The 19,161-nt window shown below is 54.5% G+C and overlaps 1 protein-coding gene across 1 annotated transcript; it reads left to right on the forward strand.

The window, feature by feature from the left end:
* Positions 1-10,876: 10,876 nt before the first annotated feature.
* Positions 10,877-16,419, forward strand: CRABP2 (cellular retinoic acid binding protein 2). Its single transcript, XM_061185893.1, has 5 exons — positions 10,877-10,932; positions 11,323-11,529; positions 15,000-15,178; positions 15,393-15,509; positions 15,978-16,419. Exons 2-5 carry the CDS (start codon positions 11,460-11,462, stop codon positions 16,026-16,028), a joined length of 417 nt encoding a protein of 138 aa, XP_061041876.1. The 5' UTR covers positions 10,877-10,932; positions 11,323-11,459; the 3' UTR covers positions 16,029-16,419.
* Positions 16,420-19,161: the final 2,742 nt, after the last annotated feature.

A 19,161-nucleotide genomic window follows, 5' to 3' on the forward strand; every position in this document is an offset into this window, starting at 1 on the left:
CCTGCCAAGTCTGCCTGTCTGAAGCCTCTGCTCTTAACCACTGCCCTACTTGGCTGTTAACATATTCAGGCAGCACCTGATGAGGTTTGGAATCCTTCCACTCAAATGTTTATTAAGCACCTGCTATGTGCCAGGCATTGTGCTAGGCACAGAGAAATGGCATGTGCCCCCGAGTTGCTTACAGCAACCTGAAGAAGAGAAACCAGTAAACTAATTTCAATGCCCTGTGGCAAGTACTGTCCAGAGTCATTGAAGGATTTAAAGCAGGGGAGTGAGGTGGTCAGATCTGGGTTTTAGGAGGACGATGCTGGCAGCCAAATGGAAGCAGCATTGGAGAAGGGCCAGGAGCTGAGTTCTTCTGTTTGACTAATTTGATGAGCAGTGATGGAGTCCTGAATTAATGAAGTGGGAAGATGCATATGATCGTCACTGAGGAGGTAGAATCAGTAAGACTTAGAGATGAGGGCAAGAGGATTAAAGGTTGCCTTGATATTTCTGAATTACAGTGAATAGACAGCAGTGGTGCCATTCACCAAGGCAGAGAATATGGTGGGCAGAAGAGCAGGTTTTTGAGGAGGATGACTTGGGTATTGACTGGCTTGACTTTGAGCTGCCTGAAGATACCCAAATGGAGATGTCCAGCCAGCAGCTGGATGTACCAGACTGGAGTTTAGCAGAGTAAAAGAGATCTGGGGCTGAAAACTAAGGCTTAGAGACAGGAGTGTAGCAGTGGGATGGAAGCCTTGGATTGGAATGAAGCCTTTATATATAAAGGTATAAAGAGGAACAGAAGGTCAAAATCAGAGTCTCAGGAAGTACCCATCCTTATAAACTGCTGGAGGAAGAGAGGTCTGAGAGAGGGCTATTGGGTAAGAGGACAACTAAGGAGACTCCCCAGGAGGGAGGAGAGAGCATTAACAGCACGGAGAGCCAGTAAGCTGAGAGCAAGGAAAAGGGTCTATTTTGTAGTGATTTGGTGCCCTTCATCTCAGCAATGTCTGTGGTGGTGGTGGGGAGGGTGGCAGAAGCTCAGCTGAGGTGTGCTGGAGAATAAATTGGAGGTGAGGAAGGAGAGGAGTGGGTGTGGACTGCTCTTTCTTGGCTCTGAAGAGAAGCAGGTGAAGGTTGCTGTAGGAGTGAGAAGTCTTAGGATGCCAATGGACAAAGCCAGTAGAACATAAGGTGGCTCACGAGGGGGCAGGTGAAGTAAGCTACAGGGGATCCTGAAAGAGTAGGGGGAAGGGATGCCAAGCTTAGGCATGGCCAGCAATAGGGATCCCTTGTCTTCTGGGACAGAAAGGAAAAAGGAACGGGTAGGGCAGATGGAGATGGTTTTGGATGATGGTGGAATAAAGTGATTAGCACCTGGTGACCTCGATTGCTCATTCAATCGGAGGCAGAGTGGTCTGCTGAGTATGAGGGGGAAGTCAGGGGACAGGAGCTTGGGAAGAATAAAGACAGTTTGCAGCAGCCACTGAGAAGACGGGAGAGCGAGCCGACCGAGAACACAAGGAAGGGCCTCTGAGCAACGGCAGAGTTCCTGATTGAGGTCAGAACCTGAATTTGCAGGAGCACTGCAAGCTGCAAGCTGCAAGCTGCTTGTCACAGTTTTTTCTAGCATCACTCGGCAGCCCAAACAGAGAAGTGGAGAGTTTAAATGCTTGCGGCTGCATAGGCCGCAATGGGAGGACAGTGTGTGGTCCCGGAGGTGAGTGTCTGAACTGAGATGGAGATGAGATTGTTGGAGTCCGTGGAGTCAAGGACCTGAGAGGCTGACCTATTGAGTAAGTGCTGGAAGCCCCCAGGTGGCTGGCCGTAGGATTATATATCTATATATCTGGATCTATATCTATAGATAGATAGATTTCTTTTTGATTGCACGGCACGGCACGTGGGATCTTAGTTCCCTGACTAGGGATCGAACCCGTGCCCCCTACGGTGGAAGCGTGGAGTCCTAACCACAGGACCTCCAGGGAACTCCCCAGCAGCAGGATTAGAAACAGGAGGATGGGGAGCCTGAGCTAGATCCTTAGGGACCCGAGGTAGATAGATGCAGCAAACAAGGAGTTGAAGATGCAATAAACATATGGCGTGAGCCTCAAAGAGTTGGGTCAGGGATTTCTAAGAGGGCGGCTGAGGCATCATGGAGAAGCATACAGAGTTCTGAGGCCTCCCAGGCAGTGGTCATGGCCTCCGCCAGGGCTACATCACTCTCGTTTTCAGACCTGATGTTTGTCAGAGTACCTCTTTCATGCGCCTATCAAGGACAGTTAAATAAATGATTAAGCCAGGAACAAGAGTACTAATGAAAGACAGGTATCTCTTTCAGCCTTAGTAGTCATTGATTTTGGTTGATGTCATTCACTTTTCATTCACTTGTTCAAGAAATATTTATTGAGTACAAACCATGTGCCAGGTACTGTTGTAGGCTAGCAAAGTCTGCACGAACTTCCCTTGTAGTGGGGTGATGAGTGACATGAGGAAAAGTAAGGGGATAAGGCAGATATGTGTACATAAGATTTTAGATGGGCTGTTTAGAGAAGACCTCTCTGAGGAAGTGACATTTGAGCAGACCTGAAAGAAGTGAAGGAGCAAGTCATGTAAATATCTAGGGGAAGAACATTCCAGAGGAAGAGGTAGGTGCAAAGGCAGGAGGAATGTTTGGTGTATTTAGGGAGCAGCAAGGAGGCCAGCATGGCTGGAACAGGGGAAGCCAAGGGGAAGGGGGTAGGAGTTGGGGTTAGTGAGCTGGGGGAGATACAGGCAGATAATATAGAGCCTTGTAGGCCATCGTAAGGAGTTGGGCTTAATATCTGCACAAAATGGGGAACCAGTGCAGGGTTTTGAGCAGACTGGTGTGAACTGACTCAGGATTTAAAGGACTCCCCCTGACTGCTGTGAAGGGAGGAGAGTGGGAACAGAGAACCAAAGAGGAGACTCTTGCTGTAATCTAGGCAAGAGATGATAGGAGTTGAGGAAGTGGATGTGGTAAGTGGCCTCATTTGAGACTAACTTTACATACACATGGACGATCTTTGGTGTGGTTGATGCTGAACAAATGTTTAAGCCAAGACCGACATCTTTGGCTTTTCAACTCTCACCCAAGCTCCTGTATACACAAGCCCACCAAAGAGAGCTCAGGAAGTACATGCACCATCAGAAGCTGGGGACCCAAGGATGGTCAGGGGTGGAGATTTGCTGCAGACTCTGGGCAGACAGGGTTGCACTATCTCTTTCGGGCAGTGACTAAATGGGTAAGTGACATCTAGTGGCACTGCTAGGGGAGGGGTCCTGGTGAGTCCCTTCCACCCCAGCCCCTGGCCTGTGGGAACTGCTGCACAGGTTTTTGCTCCACTCTCCTCTCTGCCCTCCCACCGCTTAACTGTGCTGACTTGCTGGTTTTGTTTGTTTCTTTCTTTAATATGTAAGGCTTCTAGCCTTATTTAGGGATACCATCAACTCTGTGCTTTCTTTGAAAGAGTGTATATAATGCATAGGATTTTGAGAGAGATGGGGGTGGTGGGAAGAGGCAGAGAGAGAAGGTATTTTTAAGAATTTGCCATGGAAAGACAAGTACATCTTAATCTTCCTCCAGGCTCAACTGAATTCCACTCTGAAGTGTTTAAGAGCAAAGCTTTGGAATCAAACAGACCCAAGACAGTACATGGAAAGTTGTTGCACAGTGGTGGGTTCAGAGTCAGAGGCACTCCTTTCCCAGACCTGGGCACTGAGGATTGGGCCCTGTGCCTGTGACCCTGACCCCCTGTCCCAATGCAGCACCAGGAACCTAAATTGTCTGGCATCCTTAGACCAGAGGCAGCTTCCCCAAGGGGCAGGTTCTTCACTCCCTTCTACCTTGTGGAATCCTGCTCGGTTGCTTCTTGGAAAGATTCCATGAGACGGATCCAAACCATAACCAAAGGAGGAAGAAGGCGGACTGCCCCTGCCCTGGGAGCTGGGGAGGGAGATGAAGCCCACACCCAGGACCAACAGGGAGGCAGAGGCAGATAATCCAGCCTGACAGCTGGAGACCTAAGGCTGGGGCTTGGACGCCGGGCTGAGCTGGCAGAGTGGGTAGGTCTGGGAAGCTTTCCTGAAGGGTGGGAGGGTGGATCTTGGGTCAGATCAAAGGGGCCGCAGGCTGGGGAAAGGGCAGAGTGTTCTGTTGCCTTTCTGCTAGGTTAGAACCCACCCCCATGCCCACTCTCCACTCCAAGGCAGGAACTGCCTCCTCCCAGTTTTGGAATCAATTCCCTGGGGCTCCTAGGAACCTAGCACCAGCGGGTCAGGGAGCTCATCAGAGGAGACTTGGCCCAACGAGACCACACTGCCCGCAAGCAGGGAGAAAGGCACACCCTGTGTGTCCTTGACTCAGGATGGCTCCCTCTCTAGGCCAGTTACTGCAAGCTCAGTGGGAAGACTAACCAAAAATCCAGATCATCTGGAAACCTGGAAATTTGTGGCTGTCAGTCCTAGAGAGCTGGGATTTAGGAGGCGTGAGACAGTGGCGAGAGGTTGGCAGCTGTGAAATCCAGGAGCTGCTGGCTCCTTTGATCCCCCAGGGACGTGTCCCTGAGGATCCCAAGTGCCAAAGCTCCCGCTTGGATGTCTTTCCCAGGTTGGTGGAGAAGACGCAGGCCGGGGCGGGGGTGGGGTGGGGGTGGGGGCTTTGTCACAACAGTGTGTGTCCTCAGCTTGGCGAGCTGAAATTCACAGGCACTAGCCCAGTGCCCTCTGGGAATCCGGGCAGGCTGGGGGGCCCTGGTGGATGGGATGGGGTAAGGGGTACTGGGTTGGGGGAGGCAGGGAGACTGTACAGTCTCTTTGACAGCTAACATTTTCCAGAGCTGGAGCCTACAGGGGAAAGGAAATCAGAGCTTCCCACCTCACACATCTTTTTCCCATTTTGTTCATGCTGCCCAGGGAAAGCCATTAGGGCTAGGTCAGTCTGGGGCCTCCCCCACCCTCCCATGTCTCCAGCCCTGCTATAAGGAGGGGTGGGATGGCAGGGTCACTGGAAGGACAAGGCCCTAGCCTGGCAAAGGGGCCAGACTCTGAACTCTTGTATCCCTTCTTAATTCCCTGCCTGCTCAAGATGGGAGGATGGGGGCAGGGACCAGGAATCTGGGCTCCTGGGGCCCTCCCTTACTCTGCTCAAATCCCCCTGCACCTCTGATTCTGTCTACAGGGAGTCTGGCCCACTGGCCTGGGCCTGGTCTGCAGCAAGAAGGGCCCTGGTGTTGGGGAAGCTGGCTCTTATTACCCGACACTTGGAGCTTCAGCCTCCTTCCTGGAGCCATTAGCACAGCTGGTTTCCATAGGCCCCTAGGAGCCAGGCTGGGGGCCAAGCTACTAGTTTTTTTTTTGTTTGTTTGTTTTTTTATTTATTTTTGGCTGCGTTGGGTCTTCGTTGCTGCGCCCCGGCTTTCTCTAGTTGCGACGAGCGGGGGCTACTCTTCATTGCAGTGCACGGGCTTCTCATTGCAGTGGCTTCTCTTGTTGCGGAGCACGGGCTCTAGGCACGTGGGCTCAGTAGTTGTGGTGCATGGGCTTAGTTGCTCCGCAGCATGTGGGATCTTCCCGGACCAGGGCTCGAACCCGTGTCCCCTGCATTGGCAGGCGGATTCTTAACCACTGCGCCACCAGGGGAGCCCCAAGCTACTAGGTCTTATCTGGAGACAGTAGCTGCATTTGGGTGCTAGAGACAGGAGGGAAATGGTAGAGCTAAGGAGCTTTGAAGAGGTGTTCTCCCCAAGCTGGCCGACGTTCCTGAGTCTGACCCATCAGCCCCCCTTACCCTGCCCACCCCCAGGGACAGTGAGTCCAACACCCTCTTTCTGTCTCTATCCAGAACCTCAAAGCCCAGACCTGGGGCCCCCACAGTTTCTTCTCTGGGACTTCGCCCTTCTCGCCTCCCTCCTGCCTCTTTCCTCTTCAATCCCAGAGTCTGATTATCTGGCCCAGTGCCCACCTTCTGCAGTTCAGGCCAGAGGAGGAATATAGCACCCATCCAATCTGCAGCCTTGCCGATTTCTTTCTTCCTCCAGAAACTCCAGATCATCTCAATGGAGAGAGGGGTTCTTTAGACCCCTGGCTCTTCTTCCATTTACCATCCTCAGAGAGTGGGAGAGGAGGCATCTGGGAGATGGCTCGGGCTCCCCAGAACCAGTCTTGGGCTAGACTGCAGGCTGTTCATCTTTTCCAGGGTTAGCCACTGTCCCCAGGTGCCATGCAAACCCAGGCGTCCAGCCTGCCAAACCTGTCATAGCTACAGCCTTCTCCCTCCTGCCTTGGGCTGCCAGGGGTTAAGGGGCCAGTGCAGGGCAGGGAGTGGAAATGGCAGAGGGGTCTGGCCCTAGTCACTGCATCATAAAAGCTAAGAGGAGTTTAACTGCAGGTCACGGTGCTGACTGACTTCTTCATCCAGCAGTGCTGCCCTGGGGGGATTCCTTCAGGAGCGGGGGAGGGGCCACAGCTGGCCAGAGTCAGGTCCAGGCCCATCCAGCTTCAGATGTTGGCAACTGCTACCAACAGTCCCGGCCACACTGAATCCCCACCTCAGCCTGGAGGTTCTCTGAGAAGCATGGCGGCTCCAGAGGAAGGGGAGTCGGATTTGGTGCCTTTCACTGCAGTAGGAGAGAAAACTGAGCAGGGGCCTACGTGGAGAAAGGGATGACCTCCCATGCCAGACTGGCAAGAAGCAAAGTCTAGGTGGTGGAGCCACGGTAGAGGGACAGAGGAACAAAGAGCCCAGGGTCAAGGAATAGAATCAGTGCAGTGGTGGCCAGGCCTTGTGCAGGGGGTCTCCAGGCTCTTCAGTGACTGCCCACTCCTCTGCGCCTGCCCCCTGAAAAGGCGAGCAGAGCCAGGGGCCTCTCTCAGGCGAAAGAGATTCAATCCGGACACGTCTTCAGCCAGTGCATCCCCACCTCCTCCGTCTCCCCTCCCTTGCTCAGCCTGCCCAGCTCAGTGTGCCCAGCCCAGCCCTGAGGAAAGCGTTGGCAGACGGAGCTGGGAACCAGGTAGCAGAGCCAAAAACAACAGAGGAGCCGCCTGGCTGCCTGGGTGCGGTGCCGATCCTCCCCTGGTCTAACTGTCATCCCTTCTGTCACAGTCAGTCCCCTCCTCACACCCTGTGGGTCTGACCCTACTGGGACATACTTACCTCCCTCTTTGCAGGGCCCCGGGGCTGGCCCCGGAGGCCACTTCTCATCCCCTGCCTTTGAGTCCAGCTGCCCCTTCCCCCTGGTCACTCAGATTCTCTGCTCATGCCTTCCTTAGTTCCCAGGGTCTCTCCCGTGTGCCCAAATGTTCCTGGGAAATGAATTGCCTCCTTTCTAGATCTCTGTCTCCCAGCTTGCACTTTAGCTTGCTGGAAGCTCTTTTTTGGTCTAACTGCCATCCATCCTGTTGCAATGGCAATTTCATTTGGGGAGAATCAGAGCCGGCCTTACCAGATTTGAAAAGGGCTGGTCCCTAAACCCAAGGAGACACACGAATGGAACACCCCCTTCGGTACCGAGGATCAGAGCAGACTAGGAGGCAGGATGCTTAAGTCTATGCTTGGTGGGTGCTGAGTGGAATCCTGAGGGCTCAGGGAGGCCAGGAGACACAGCTGTTCTGCCCCAGGCACTCCCAACTCCTCTCTTCTACTTTCCGACTTCCCCACCCTCTATAGAAGTCCTGCTTTATTTGCTGCCCCTACCCTGAGTGGCAGAGACCCAGGTGTCCAGCCCCACCTGGGTTTAATTTCTACATGACTCCCAGCCAACAAACTCTGTGATCCAGCAGATGCAATAACACTGGTCAGGGTGAGGCCCTTCTACAAGTGCTGGCTTTGGCCAGAGAATCTCCTTGGTCCCGGTTGGGGGTGAGGGTGAGGGGTTCATGACACTCCCACTCTTCCCATCACTCCTCCCCCACTCAGCTTCAAGGGAATGGAGAGGAGTGGGGGAGTCTCCTCTTCCCAAGCCCCCAGACCCCTCAATCATGCACGCATCTACATCTACTCACACCCACACTCTTGCAACCATTCAGAGCCCACCCATCTCCATTCCTCTGCAAAACCAGCCACTTTCCTCATAGCCACACTGCGACGGGAACAAAGCCCCAGAGTGTTTCTTTCCTAACTCTCTCAAGCCGGTTGGTTTCCTCCCCACCCCACCCCCATCCTGCCTCTGCTCCCCCAGCTTTTCTCACCAATTAGGCACCCTCCCCCACCTGAGTCTCCAAATTCCTAGGGGAACCCCAAGAGGAGTATGACCAAGGCTCCTAGAAAGGGGAACGCTTTGCCCCAGGAGATCTGCAGCAGATTTGGTTATAATTAAAAGGCCAGCGACACTAGGAAATTCCTTCTCCTTATAGATCCCAGCGGGAAATTAAAGCCAGTTGTGACTGAATGACTGATGCTGGCTAAACTCCTCCCCATCGCCTGGTTTCAGGGCCCTAGCCCCTGCCCCTTGCCCCTAGGCTCCCCCAGCCTCCTCTGTTAACCCCCTTTCCCGGCACCCCCAGCCCTCTCATCCCACTGCCCCCAACCCCAGTCCCCCAACCCCCTTCCCCTGAATCTCCCCTAAGCACCCCTTACACATGAGCCTCCATGCTTCTGTGGGGTAACAGGGCTGCTGCAGGCTGAGACATCCAGCCTAGCTGCGCAGCACCATGCTCTGGACCCTCTGCCCACCTCCCTCAGCCAGGGTTGGGGTGCGGGGGCTGAAGCTCAGGCCCAGAGCTGCCAAACCACAAGCACATCTGGAAAAAATTCCCCTCCCAGCCCAACTTTCCTTTGTCTTACTTCTGTCTTTTTGGAAATTCTGGCTGCCTGGCCAGTGGGGGGAGTGAGGAAATGAAGGGAGGGGAGTGGGCCCAGGCCTCCTTCCTCCACCCCAGGGAGCCCCCACCTCCAGCCTCTCCAGTTTCCTCAGCCAGACCACATCCCTCCTCTGTGCTCCTGCAGGTCTACCTCCCTCATTCTGGTGAGCACCTTTTGAGCAAGGTTTCTACATCCTTCGTCACAAGGCTTGTGGGGGAGAGGGCCAACACTGGCCCTTCTCTTTTGCAGCAGGAGGGATGCATATTGAGGAGGAGACTGGACTATTCTGGCTGGGGTCTCAAGAGAGCTGGAGTGGAGATGGACATGGGACCTGGGTGGAAGAAGTAGGGGGCAGTGAGGGGGAAGGAGAGGCAGCAGGAATCTGCTTTCTGCCATGTTCCCTCCCCCAGCCTCTCCTCATCCCTTTGGCTGGGAGCCTGATTTCACTGTCAGAACCTAATCCCCCTCCCTTTACCTACAGCGTTGCTGGAGCCGGGTGGATGGGGGAGGAGCACAGGCAGTGCCTTAACCCCAGGCCCTAAGCACCCCCAGGGACCACCCCCTTCCCTCCACCACCTCTGCTTTTGTCTGTCCATCCTCCGAGAGCCCTTCGACCTGCTGCCGCTTCACTTCCAGAAGACCAGGCCACCCGCACGCCCAAATAAACTCTCCCACACCAAACCTGGAACCCTAAAACCAGGCTGGAGCATCCAGCTCCCTTCTTCAGAATTGACATTTTATTGGTTATTGCAGGGTGGGACCCTGTCAAGAAGTCCTTTCTACAGTCTAATCTCCATCCCTCCTGCTCCAGAGTCACCCTAGTTGCATTATTTTTTTCCTACACACCCATAATTCAGAGATTTTCCTCTTTAGAGCACAGAGGCTCAACCTCCAGTATGTCTTTGGTAAATCCTCCAGCCCCTCTCCCTTGGCTCTCCTCCTCCGGGCGCCTCCCCAACTAAGGCCCCTACCTCCTTAGACCGTTCCAAGGCTCTAAGGGAAAGGGCTTAGAATCTCGAAGAGCCTGTCCTCTGCTCCACCCATGGCCACGCTGGCAGGGAGGGGCCAGGGCAGGAACCCAGGGCTGGGACCAGATGTGGGGATTTTCTTCCCCGCCTCGGAAGAAGCTGGGAGGACAGCTCCGGCAGAGGGGCGGGGGTGGGGTGCGGTACGGGCATCGGGACCACGTGCACGGATTCGCCGAGGGCAGCTGGGCCGCAGTGTCCCTCAGCGCTGGACAGGCCCCCTGGTTCCGCCCGCTCGGGGTACCGCATCCTCTGCGGTCGGCGGTCTCGGGTCTCCCGGCCTGTCTCCGAGGTTCCCTGCCTGACTTCCATTTCTGTTTCTCTGTCTCCCGGCCCTCTCCCCCGGGGTCTCGCTCACTCCCACTTGGGTCTCCGCGGGGAGCCGTTCCCTACCCCCCTCCTTTGATCTCCCACTTCAAAGCCGCTCGCGGAGGGGCGGCCTCTCCTTCCGCCCGTTTTACGGCTCAGAATGGTGACACCTGAGACCCCGCTCCGCCCCTTCCCCGGGGCACCCAGACTCCCCCCAACCTAGGTGGCAGCGCTGCGCGCCGAGGGCTCCGCGCCTCAGTCCCCGCCTCCCCTCCCTGCCTCCTACTGCGATTCCCTCGGGGGTCTGGGGAGCCGAGTGACAGAGAAAGCACCGTAATAAAGAGCTCGTGTCAAGTGATTGGCTGTGACCTCTGCCCTCCCCAGCCTGGCGCTCCAGGCTCTTGTTTAACCCTTCGATGGCCGCCCAACGCTTTAAGAAGAATGAGTCTCCCTGCGCCAACTTCCAGCGTCTGCAGGCGCTACTGGAGCCCGATACCGGGTGGGGAGTCGAGGGTGGTGGTTAGCGGGTGAAGCCCCCTCCCAGCCTCTTCGAGTTGTTCCAGCAGGGGGCGCCGTTGTCTCACTTAGGTGCCTGGCCCCTGAACCCCAGGGGTCCCCAGCCGGTCTCTTGAGTTCGGAGCGGTCACACTGGATCCAGCTCAAGCTTCAGTGGAGCCGGAGCTCGGCCGCCCATTCTCTTCCCCAGCTCTGGCTTGCAAGCAGGGGTTCACCCGCCGGTGGTGTCGCCGGGTGTCTGGCGCCAAGGAGTCGAGCGCACCGTGTCAGGTTGGGCAGGGATGGGGAACAGGCGAGGTGCGACCCTGTGCCTCGGACTGCAGGACATGAGAGCCCAGCATTTGTGCCCCGGGCCTAGCGCTCTCTCCTCTCGGTTGAGAGCCCAGTCCGAGGGCTAGCCCTCCGTCCGCCTCCTCATCCACCCACTGGCGCGGGAGCCAGCAATCTCGGGCCCTCTCAGCGAATTCAGGACCCGCCCACTGGGCTAGATCCAGAGGACGGGGTGGGAGTGGGGGTGGGGTGGTAATGCAGGGCCGGGGCTCAAGGCCCCCCAGGTGGGGTGGGGGGGGGAGCGGGAGGCGGGGCCACCTTATTCTTGGGCAAGGGCGGGTCCACGAAGGGTATAAAAGCTGCCCGCGCGAGAGCCCAGGCCGGCTTTAGGGTTGTCCTCGGACGAGTCCTGGTTCCTGAGTCTCACCATCCGGCGAAGGCGGCGGAGACATCTCTTTCGACTAAAGGACTCAGCGTCCAGTGCTCCAGCCGAAGGATCTAAGGGGACCGCCACTAGCACCGCCACCATGCCCAACTTCTCTGGCAACTGGAAGATCATCCGATCGGAGAACTTCGAGGATTTGCTCAAAGTTCTGGGTAAGGAGATTTTTGAGCGCCCGGGAGATGAGAGGGGGCTCCGAGGCCTCGGAGGTGGGTACGAGAAAGAAAGGGAAGTTGGAATCAGGGCGTGGGAAGCTGGGCGCCTGCATTCCGAAGAATAGGGGTCAGACGCCTGGGTCCCGGGGCGCTGGGTCCGAACACCTAAATCCTTCTTCCTCTGGCGGGGCGCCCACAGACGCCAACTCCTGCGGCGACTCAGCCTCTGAATCAAGTAGAAACCAGAAGCATGAGGTCGGTATTCCCTGGGGTGAGGCAGTGGGGTTCTCCGCAGTTCGGAATCTGCAAATCCTGCATCCAGGCTGGGAGCCTGGGTCCCTACCCAGCCGAGCCTCCCACCCCCACCCCAGGCATTCTTGCCTCCTTCCCCTTGCCCCCCGCAGGTAACCCAATCCCCGGGCAGATTCCATATCTCTCTGCGCGGGGCTCCACCCACCAGGTGATCCGTCACAGCAGGGCCCCCAGATCCCCCTTTCTTCCCCTTTCAGAACTTTTCCACTCTGCTCCCCCCACCCTCCATCTGTGAGACAAATATTTTCCTACAGCGAGCAGCTCCAGAATCCTAAACTCGCTCTGGATAATTATCACTTTCTTAGATTTCAACAAATGGCTTCGTGTGAAACCCCAGCCATCCCCTCCCTTTCAGAAAATCCGAATTCTCTTCTCCCTGCCTCCCTGGAGACGGGCTGCAGCCCAGCTAGGTCTGTTGGTTAAAGGTGGAGGAAGTTGAATCTACCCAGACTGCCCTTCCCAACTTCTGTGTGCCCTCTGGTGTCTGGGGAGGCGGGGGAAAGCCTGGGCCGGCTGGGGAGAGGGCTCTGCAAAAAGATGGAGGTTAGTCAAGGACCCAGCCACTGGGAAGCCACCTGGAAACCCTGGAGCCATCAATTTCTGAACTGAACAGAGAGACCCCAGATGGAATGAGCAGAGGGCACCCTGTGTGGGGCAGGGTGCTGTAGAAATAAGTCAGGAACTAGGAAGGGTCTGGAATGCAGTAAGGAAAGCAGGGATTTCCATCCTTCCTTACCGTTAGTTCTTCTTGCAGTCTGACCACAGTATTTCCTGTAATCATGTCAGCCTTTCTTGCCCTACCCTTGTTGAAATTAAAGATCCAGGGACTTCCCTGGTGGTCCAATGGGGACTCCGCACTCCCAGTGCAGGGGGCCTGGGTTTGATCCCTGGTCAGAGAACTAGATCCCGCATGCATGCCTCATGCTGCAACCAAGATCCCGTGTGCCACCAAGATCCTGCCAAAGGATAAAAATTTTCCCTTCAGAAAGCCTAGATGCCATTCCCTCCCCCAACTTCTCTGGATTCTGGCCCCTCTCCCCAGTGGAGGAGGCAGTGGCCTGGCACACCCCCAGGCCCCAGCTGGAGGATAAGATCCCAAACCCAACCTTGTTGTCTGTCTGTCTTCAGTCTGTTTGTCCTCCCTGCGGGGTCTCTCAGAGCCACGTGCCCTCCTCAGGGCTTGCTGGGGGGCAGATTGAAAACAGACCCGTTAGACAAACACAGTCCTGAATCAGCCAAGGTTGGCTGAGCCTGGCCCCAGCACCACAGGTACCAGAAGCTGGCTGGAGGGGTGTCTCCTCTGGACCTAGCCTTGCTTCCGCAGGAACCTCAGTCCCTTCTCACCCCTCTTTGTCCTATGCAAGAGTCTCTCTCCTGGGGAGGGATGCTCAGGTGTTGGGGGGATACCCGTCCCATCCAGTATGATGGTCATGACACATAGCTAGCAGCTCCTGTTCCTATACCGGGAAAGATGGATAACAGGATGGACTTCCCGGGTAGCACCAGAGAGTGAAGTAGTCTTTTTGTCCAAGGAGGTGGAGTGGGATATGTCTCTTTTACCAAGTCAATTGGTCCTGGGAACCTCAGTCATTTCTCCCTGGACCCAAGAGATCGGCAGCCAAGAAGTGGGCTCCTGGGGCTCCTGAGGGACAGGGCTTCCTCCCACTCCCTTCTGTCTGGAATAGAGTGGGTCTGCTCTGGTGCCGAGGGGAAAGGGGATTTGTTTCTCTAGGGACCCAGGTCTGGAGGAGGGCCAGGGGGTCTGGACCGCATTGGGAGATAGGGAATCCCACTTGCCTGGCCCAGCCCAGCTTGGCCCCTCATCCCACCCATTGCTTCCCTGAAGCGTTCTGCTCCAGTTCAGGGCAGGAGGCCAGGCCAGGTGAAGCGGTGTAGAGCTTGGACCTGGGCCCTGACTAGAGGTGCCTCCCTGCTTGCTTGACTTCCTGTCAGAGGGCTGCTCTCTTCAGCTCCTCTACCCCTTTTAAATAACTAGGGAATAGAGAGAAGGGGTCCAATCTGGGAAAAGCTAGGGGGACAGCACAGGGACTCTGAATCCACAGAGGCTGAATGAGAAGACCTGACCCCTGAAGTGGGGTGGTTGTTCCTGGAGTCGGGCCCACATCAAGGGAGGGGAGGGGAGTGTCCCTTTCTGTTCCAGGAGGGCAGGTGGGCAGGAGTCCGATGCAGGGAACTTTGTCTGAGCCCCAACTCTGGCTTTTTCTTTGCCTTCCTTTTATCAGTGAAAATAACAACAACAATAAGAGTAGCTATTGTTTCCTGAAAACATAAAGATGTGCCTGGCACTGTGTGTGCTGGGGCCTAAACACACATCATCCCATGTGATAGGCTCTTGAAGAAGTTACTGTCTCCATTTTACAGTTGTGGAATCTAAGGCTCAGAGAGGTTAAGCCATTTGCCCAGGGTCACCCAGCCTGCAAGGGAGGGTGAGCCAGGTGGAAATCATGGCCTAATGGATCTTATTTCACAGCCTGTGGTGTCCCCAGGCTGCTGACCATTCTGTAGGGGGAAACAGCTGTCCCACCTCTTCCCCTGCTGAGAATCCCTGCTCCTTCTCATCCTGGGGAGGGACAGAGACTCAGCAAATAAAGGCCACAAGACAGGGGAGGTGAGTGGGCAGAGAGGGAAGTGGCCCCTGCTCCAGGACGTGAGTAGTGAGGCCTGGCTGGGGAAGGCCTGCCCTGCACTTGGGCGGGGGTGCAGACGCAGTGACTCTGATGAGCCCACCCCAGCAGATGGTCTCCAGCAGGGTGGACAAAGGACCAAAAGTGAGGTGAATTGAGCCAAGGTGAGCTGTAGCAGGATGAGAGGAATAGGGGGAAGCTGCCCCCAAGAACCAAGTGAAGAGCTGAGACTTGGGGATCCCCATCCAGGGCTGCTGACTCATCCAGGTGGGGCCGTAGCTAGAAGCAGAACTCCCAAGGGCAGGGCACTGCCTCTCTGTCCCTCCTCCCTGAACCCACCAGCCATCAGGGCTGTACCACCTGCCCTCCCTCCAAGGTACTTTCTTGGACACCCAGGCAGCTTGCCCCTCTTCCCAGCTGCTCACAGTTTAGCCTGCTCCTGCTGTCCCTGGCGAGAGTGTGAGACAGGTGCCTGGAGCGCCCATAAAAGTCGAGCCCCTCCTCTCCCTCCAGGTGTGAACGTGATGCTGAGGAAGATCGCCGTGGCTGCAGCATCCAAGCCAGCAGTGGAGATCAAACAGGAGGGAGACACTTTCTACATCAAAACCTCTACCACCGTGCGTACCACGGAGATCAACTTCAATATCGGAGAAGAGTTTGAGGAGCAGACTGTGGACGGGAGACCCTGTAAGGTGCGTGCCAGGACGGGGTCCCTCAGGGTCATGGCATCTATTGCCCTGCCTCTCAACATGATATTTTCCAGTCTTTTCCTAGAGTCTTTCCTCCAGTTCCAATGGAGAAAGTCCCTAGATAGTGGTGGTGGGTAGAAACGGGGTGCATCCCCTATACCTCTCACAGCATTGTCCCTGCTGTGGGCCCACCTCACTTGACCACCCTTTCATGCAGAGCCTGGTAAAATGGGAGAGTGAGAACAAAATGGTCTGCAAGCAGAGGCTTTTGAAGGGAGAGGGTCCCAAGACCTCCTGGACCAGAGAACTGACCAATGATGGAGAGCTGATCCTGGTAAGGCCTGCCTCCTCTCAGCTCAGAGCAAGCCCAGTGCTACCTTCAGAGATTTTCCAGGACATTCCAGGGTGCAGGAGATTTAAGAACAACTGTGGCTGGTCTCCCCGTCTCCTATGAGGCTGCTGGGGCAGGACTAGGCTGTCCCTGTCCCATACAGTGTCCTTGTGCAAACGTAAAAGGGTGTCCCTTCCGTGTGGAGCAAAGGACATGCGCTGAGAGGTCCCAACAGTTCTCCGCGGGGATCTTCCTGGCTTGGGGAAAAAGACTTAGGATGGACCCCTAGGGCTGTATTGTCCTCCATCCCATGATGCCCAGGCATTTTGTGACCAGCTCTTACCTGTCAGTCCTGAGCCAAGAAGTAGGTTTGGACCTGGAGGTCAAGCAGAGTACCTCCACTCAATCCTCCTGCTCCCAAGCACAGGACCCAGGGGCCTCCCGAGCTAACAATGACTTCTCCCCTTTCAGACCATGACGGCGGACGACATCGTGTGCACCAGGGTCTATGTCCGAGAGTGAGTGGCTGTGGCCCAAGAGCCGCCAGAGCTCGCCACCAGCCCATGCTCCCTGCTTCACTGCCCCATGGGCTGCCCCTCCCCCATTCCTTCCTTCTAGGCTAGCTCTCCCCTCACCCCAATCACTTCTGGGGGTGCTAGGATGCCTCCTGCAGGGGCTCTGCTTTTTTTGGCCCCTCCTCTCCTCCCATACACCAACAAAGTGGGATGGATGGCAGGACCCCAGATCACCCATTCCAGAATCACTCCCCCCATCCCAAGTCAGCAGTCCCAGCCCCAAGCCAGCCCAGAGCACCGTCTCTCTCTTTTTCTGCAAGGGGACCCGAGGGCCCGACTGGGAAGACCAGCCCTCTGTCTTCCACTCTTTGTCCCTGTGGCCCATACAGTGTAGAATATTTATTGGTTAATTTTATTAAAATGTTTTAGAAAATAAAACCTGTCTCTGGCTCATTGGGAAGGGGTTGGGTAAGTCACCTGAGTTCAACTTCGCCTCTGAATTGCAGTGTGAGAGAGTCGATGTTTCAGCAGCACCGGTGCGACTCACACACCTGGGAGGGAACCACCTTCCCTTCACCTTTCTCATCACCACCCCCTCATTTGCTGCTGAATCCATGAGCATCACCTTCACTTCCCCTCCTCCAGCCTCCTTTGTCTCCTGCTCTGGCTTCCAAGGCCACCAGGGCCCCCCTGACTCTGAGCAGGCGCTGGGGAACTGATTCCCACCTTCTCCCATGATGGTGACACAGCTTCCTCCTCCTCCAGTCGTTCCTTCTCTCTCCTCCAACCCCAATCTGTGGGCGACCCCGGGCCTGGCCTTGGCTTCCCACCTGGTTCCAGAAGAGCTCGTCACCGCCCACAGGCTGGCCTTGCTCTTGCCCAGGTATCCTCTGTGTCTGAGACAAACCCATCTCTGCCTTGAGATCCCTCACTCTGCCCCATCTGCCCTGTCTCCTGGGTCTTCCAGGCCCCTTGGGTCCTCCTCCCACTCACCTCCCTGAGCCTCCACACTCAGGTCTGTCCCGTGTCTTCCCAAATTCCATCATGATCTCTCTCAAATGCCTGCCCTCCTTCCCCAGGCCACTGCCCTAGACCATGCTTTCTCATTGCTCACCTCCTAACTGGCTTGCCTGTTTGCTCTTTACATTATCATGCTGTGACAGGGCGAAATGAGCACACGTGTTAGAATAAGAGAGGTTCAAATCCTGGTTCTGCCACTTGCTAGTTGTGTGACCTCAGACAAGTTACTTAGTGTCTCTGAGCTTCAATTGTCTGGATTTTTTGTTTTTGTTTTTGTTTTTAATTGAAGTATAGCTGGTTTACAATATTGTGTTAGTTTCAGGTGTACAGCAAAGTGATTCGGATATATATATATATATATATTTTTTTCAATTCTTTTCCATTTTAGGCTATTACAAGATACTGAGTATAGTTCCCTGTGCTATACAGTAAATCCTTGTTGTTCACCTATTTTATATATGTTAGTGTGTATCTGTTATTCCCATACTCCTAACTTATCCCTCCCCCATGCCCTTTCCCCTTTGGTAACCATAAATTTGTTTTCTATGTCTGTGAGTCTGTTTCTGTTTTGTAAACAAGTTCATTTGTATTATTATTATTATTATTTTTTGGCCACACTGCCTGGTTTGCAGGATCTTAGTTCCCTGACCAGGGAGTGAACCCTGGCCCCCTGCAGTGGAAGTGTGGAGTCCTAACCACTGGACCACCAGGGAATTCCCTGTATTATTTTTTTAGATTCCACATATAAGTGATATATAATATTTGTCTTTCTTTGTCTGACTTACTTCACTTAGTATAATAATCTCTATGTCCATCCATGTTGCTGCAAATGACAATATTTTATTCTTTTTTATGGCTGAGTAATATTCCATAGTGTATATATATATATATATATGCATGCCACATCTTCTTAGGCCAATCGTCCGTTGATGGGCACTTGGATTTTTTTCCATGTCTTGGCTATTGTAAATAGTGCTGCTCTGAACATGGTGGGGGAGTACATGTATAGTTTTGAACTAAACACAAAATAATGTAATTTAATAGCTTATGTACTGGGAAGTTTCAGCTGGGTCTAGCTTCAGGTGTGGCTAAATCCAGGGACCCAAACAAGTACATCAGCCTCTCCCTTTGCATCCATCCTGCTCACCTCTGTTTCTTTGTACATTGGTCACCTTCAATCCTATCACACAGAAATGTTCTCTAAATCATAGGAAATTGGCTTCATGTGCCCCAAGCTTACATGGTTACCGCTTGAGATCCAAAAAGAAGTGGGGCTCTCTCCCGGGGTCTGTATCTTCAACATCCCAGAAGGACTCAGTCTGGTTCTGCTTATATCACATGACCATCCCTTGGACCCTTGGTCTAGTTGCTGTTGGCAGAGCAAGGGGCCCACTGATTGTCCAGGCCTGGACCTCATGCCACACCCATGGCCAAGGAACAGGTCTGGCTCGGTGATTAACAATCCCATCAGAATCCCATGGGATGGGAAGGAGCACTTTTCCAATGAAGAGGGCTGCTATGAGTCTCAGGCTTCTAATCTAGAAAATAGCAATTATATATAACATCTACCTCACAAGGATATTGTAATAGTTAAATAAAATAAATCTCATTACGTACATAGCACTTAGCAATAGTAAGCTCTTAGTGTCTCTGATCTATCCTCCACAGTGCTGCCAGAGGATCCTTCAAAACATACATTTTATTATGTCAGAGCCCTGTTTAAAAAACAATAAACAAGACACAAAATCCCCTTAGCTGCACCCCATCTTTTTGTCCAAAATAAAGTCCAAACAGGTATTAGAGGCCCTTCAAGACATGGCCCCTGCCCTTTTGGGTGTGTGTTCCTCCAGGCAGGCCTCAGCTCCAACCTCCCCTGCATGGTATGCCGCCTCCTCACCCACTGGCATTCAGCTGCTTCTCCAAAGCTTAGCTCCTCACACGGCCTGAAGCGGCCTCTCCCTCCATCGGCACAGACAGTCAGTGGTCACGCTTCAGAGCCTCTGTGTTGGCTGGGGAGCCTCCTCTCCCTGCAAGACCGGGATGCCCTGGGGCCAGAGCCTCCTGCTCCTGCCCCAAGAGAGGCCACATTCGGCAGCTGAGGGCAGAGGGTCAGGGCCAGG

The sequence above is a fragment of the Eubalaena glacialis genome, chromosome 3 (genome assembly GCF_028564815.1).
Source record: "Eubalaena glacialis isolate mEubGla1 chromosome 3, mEubGla1.1.hap2.+ XY, whole genome shotgun sequence".
NCBI lineage: Eukaryota > Metazoa > Chordata > Mammalia > Artiodactyla > Balaenidae > Eubalaena > Eubalaena glacialis.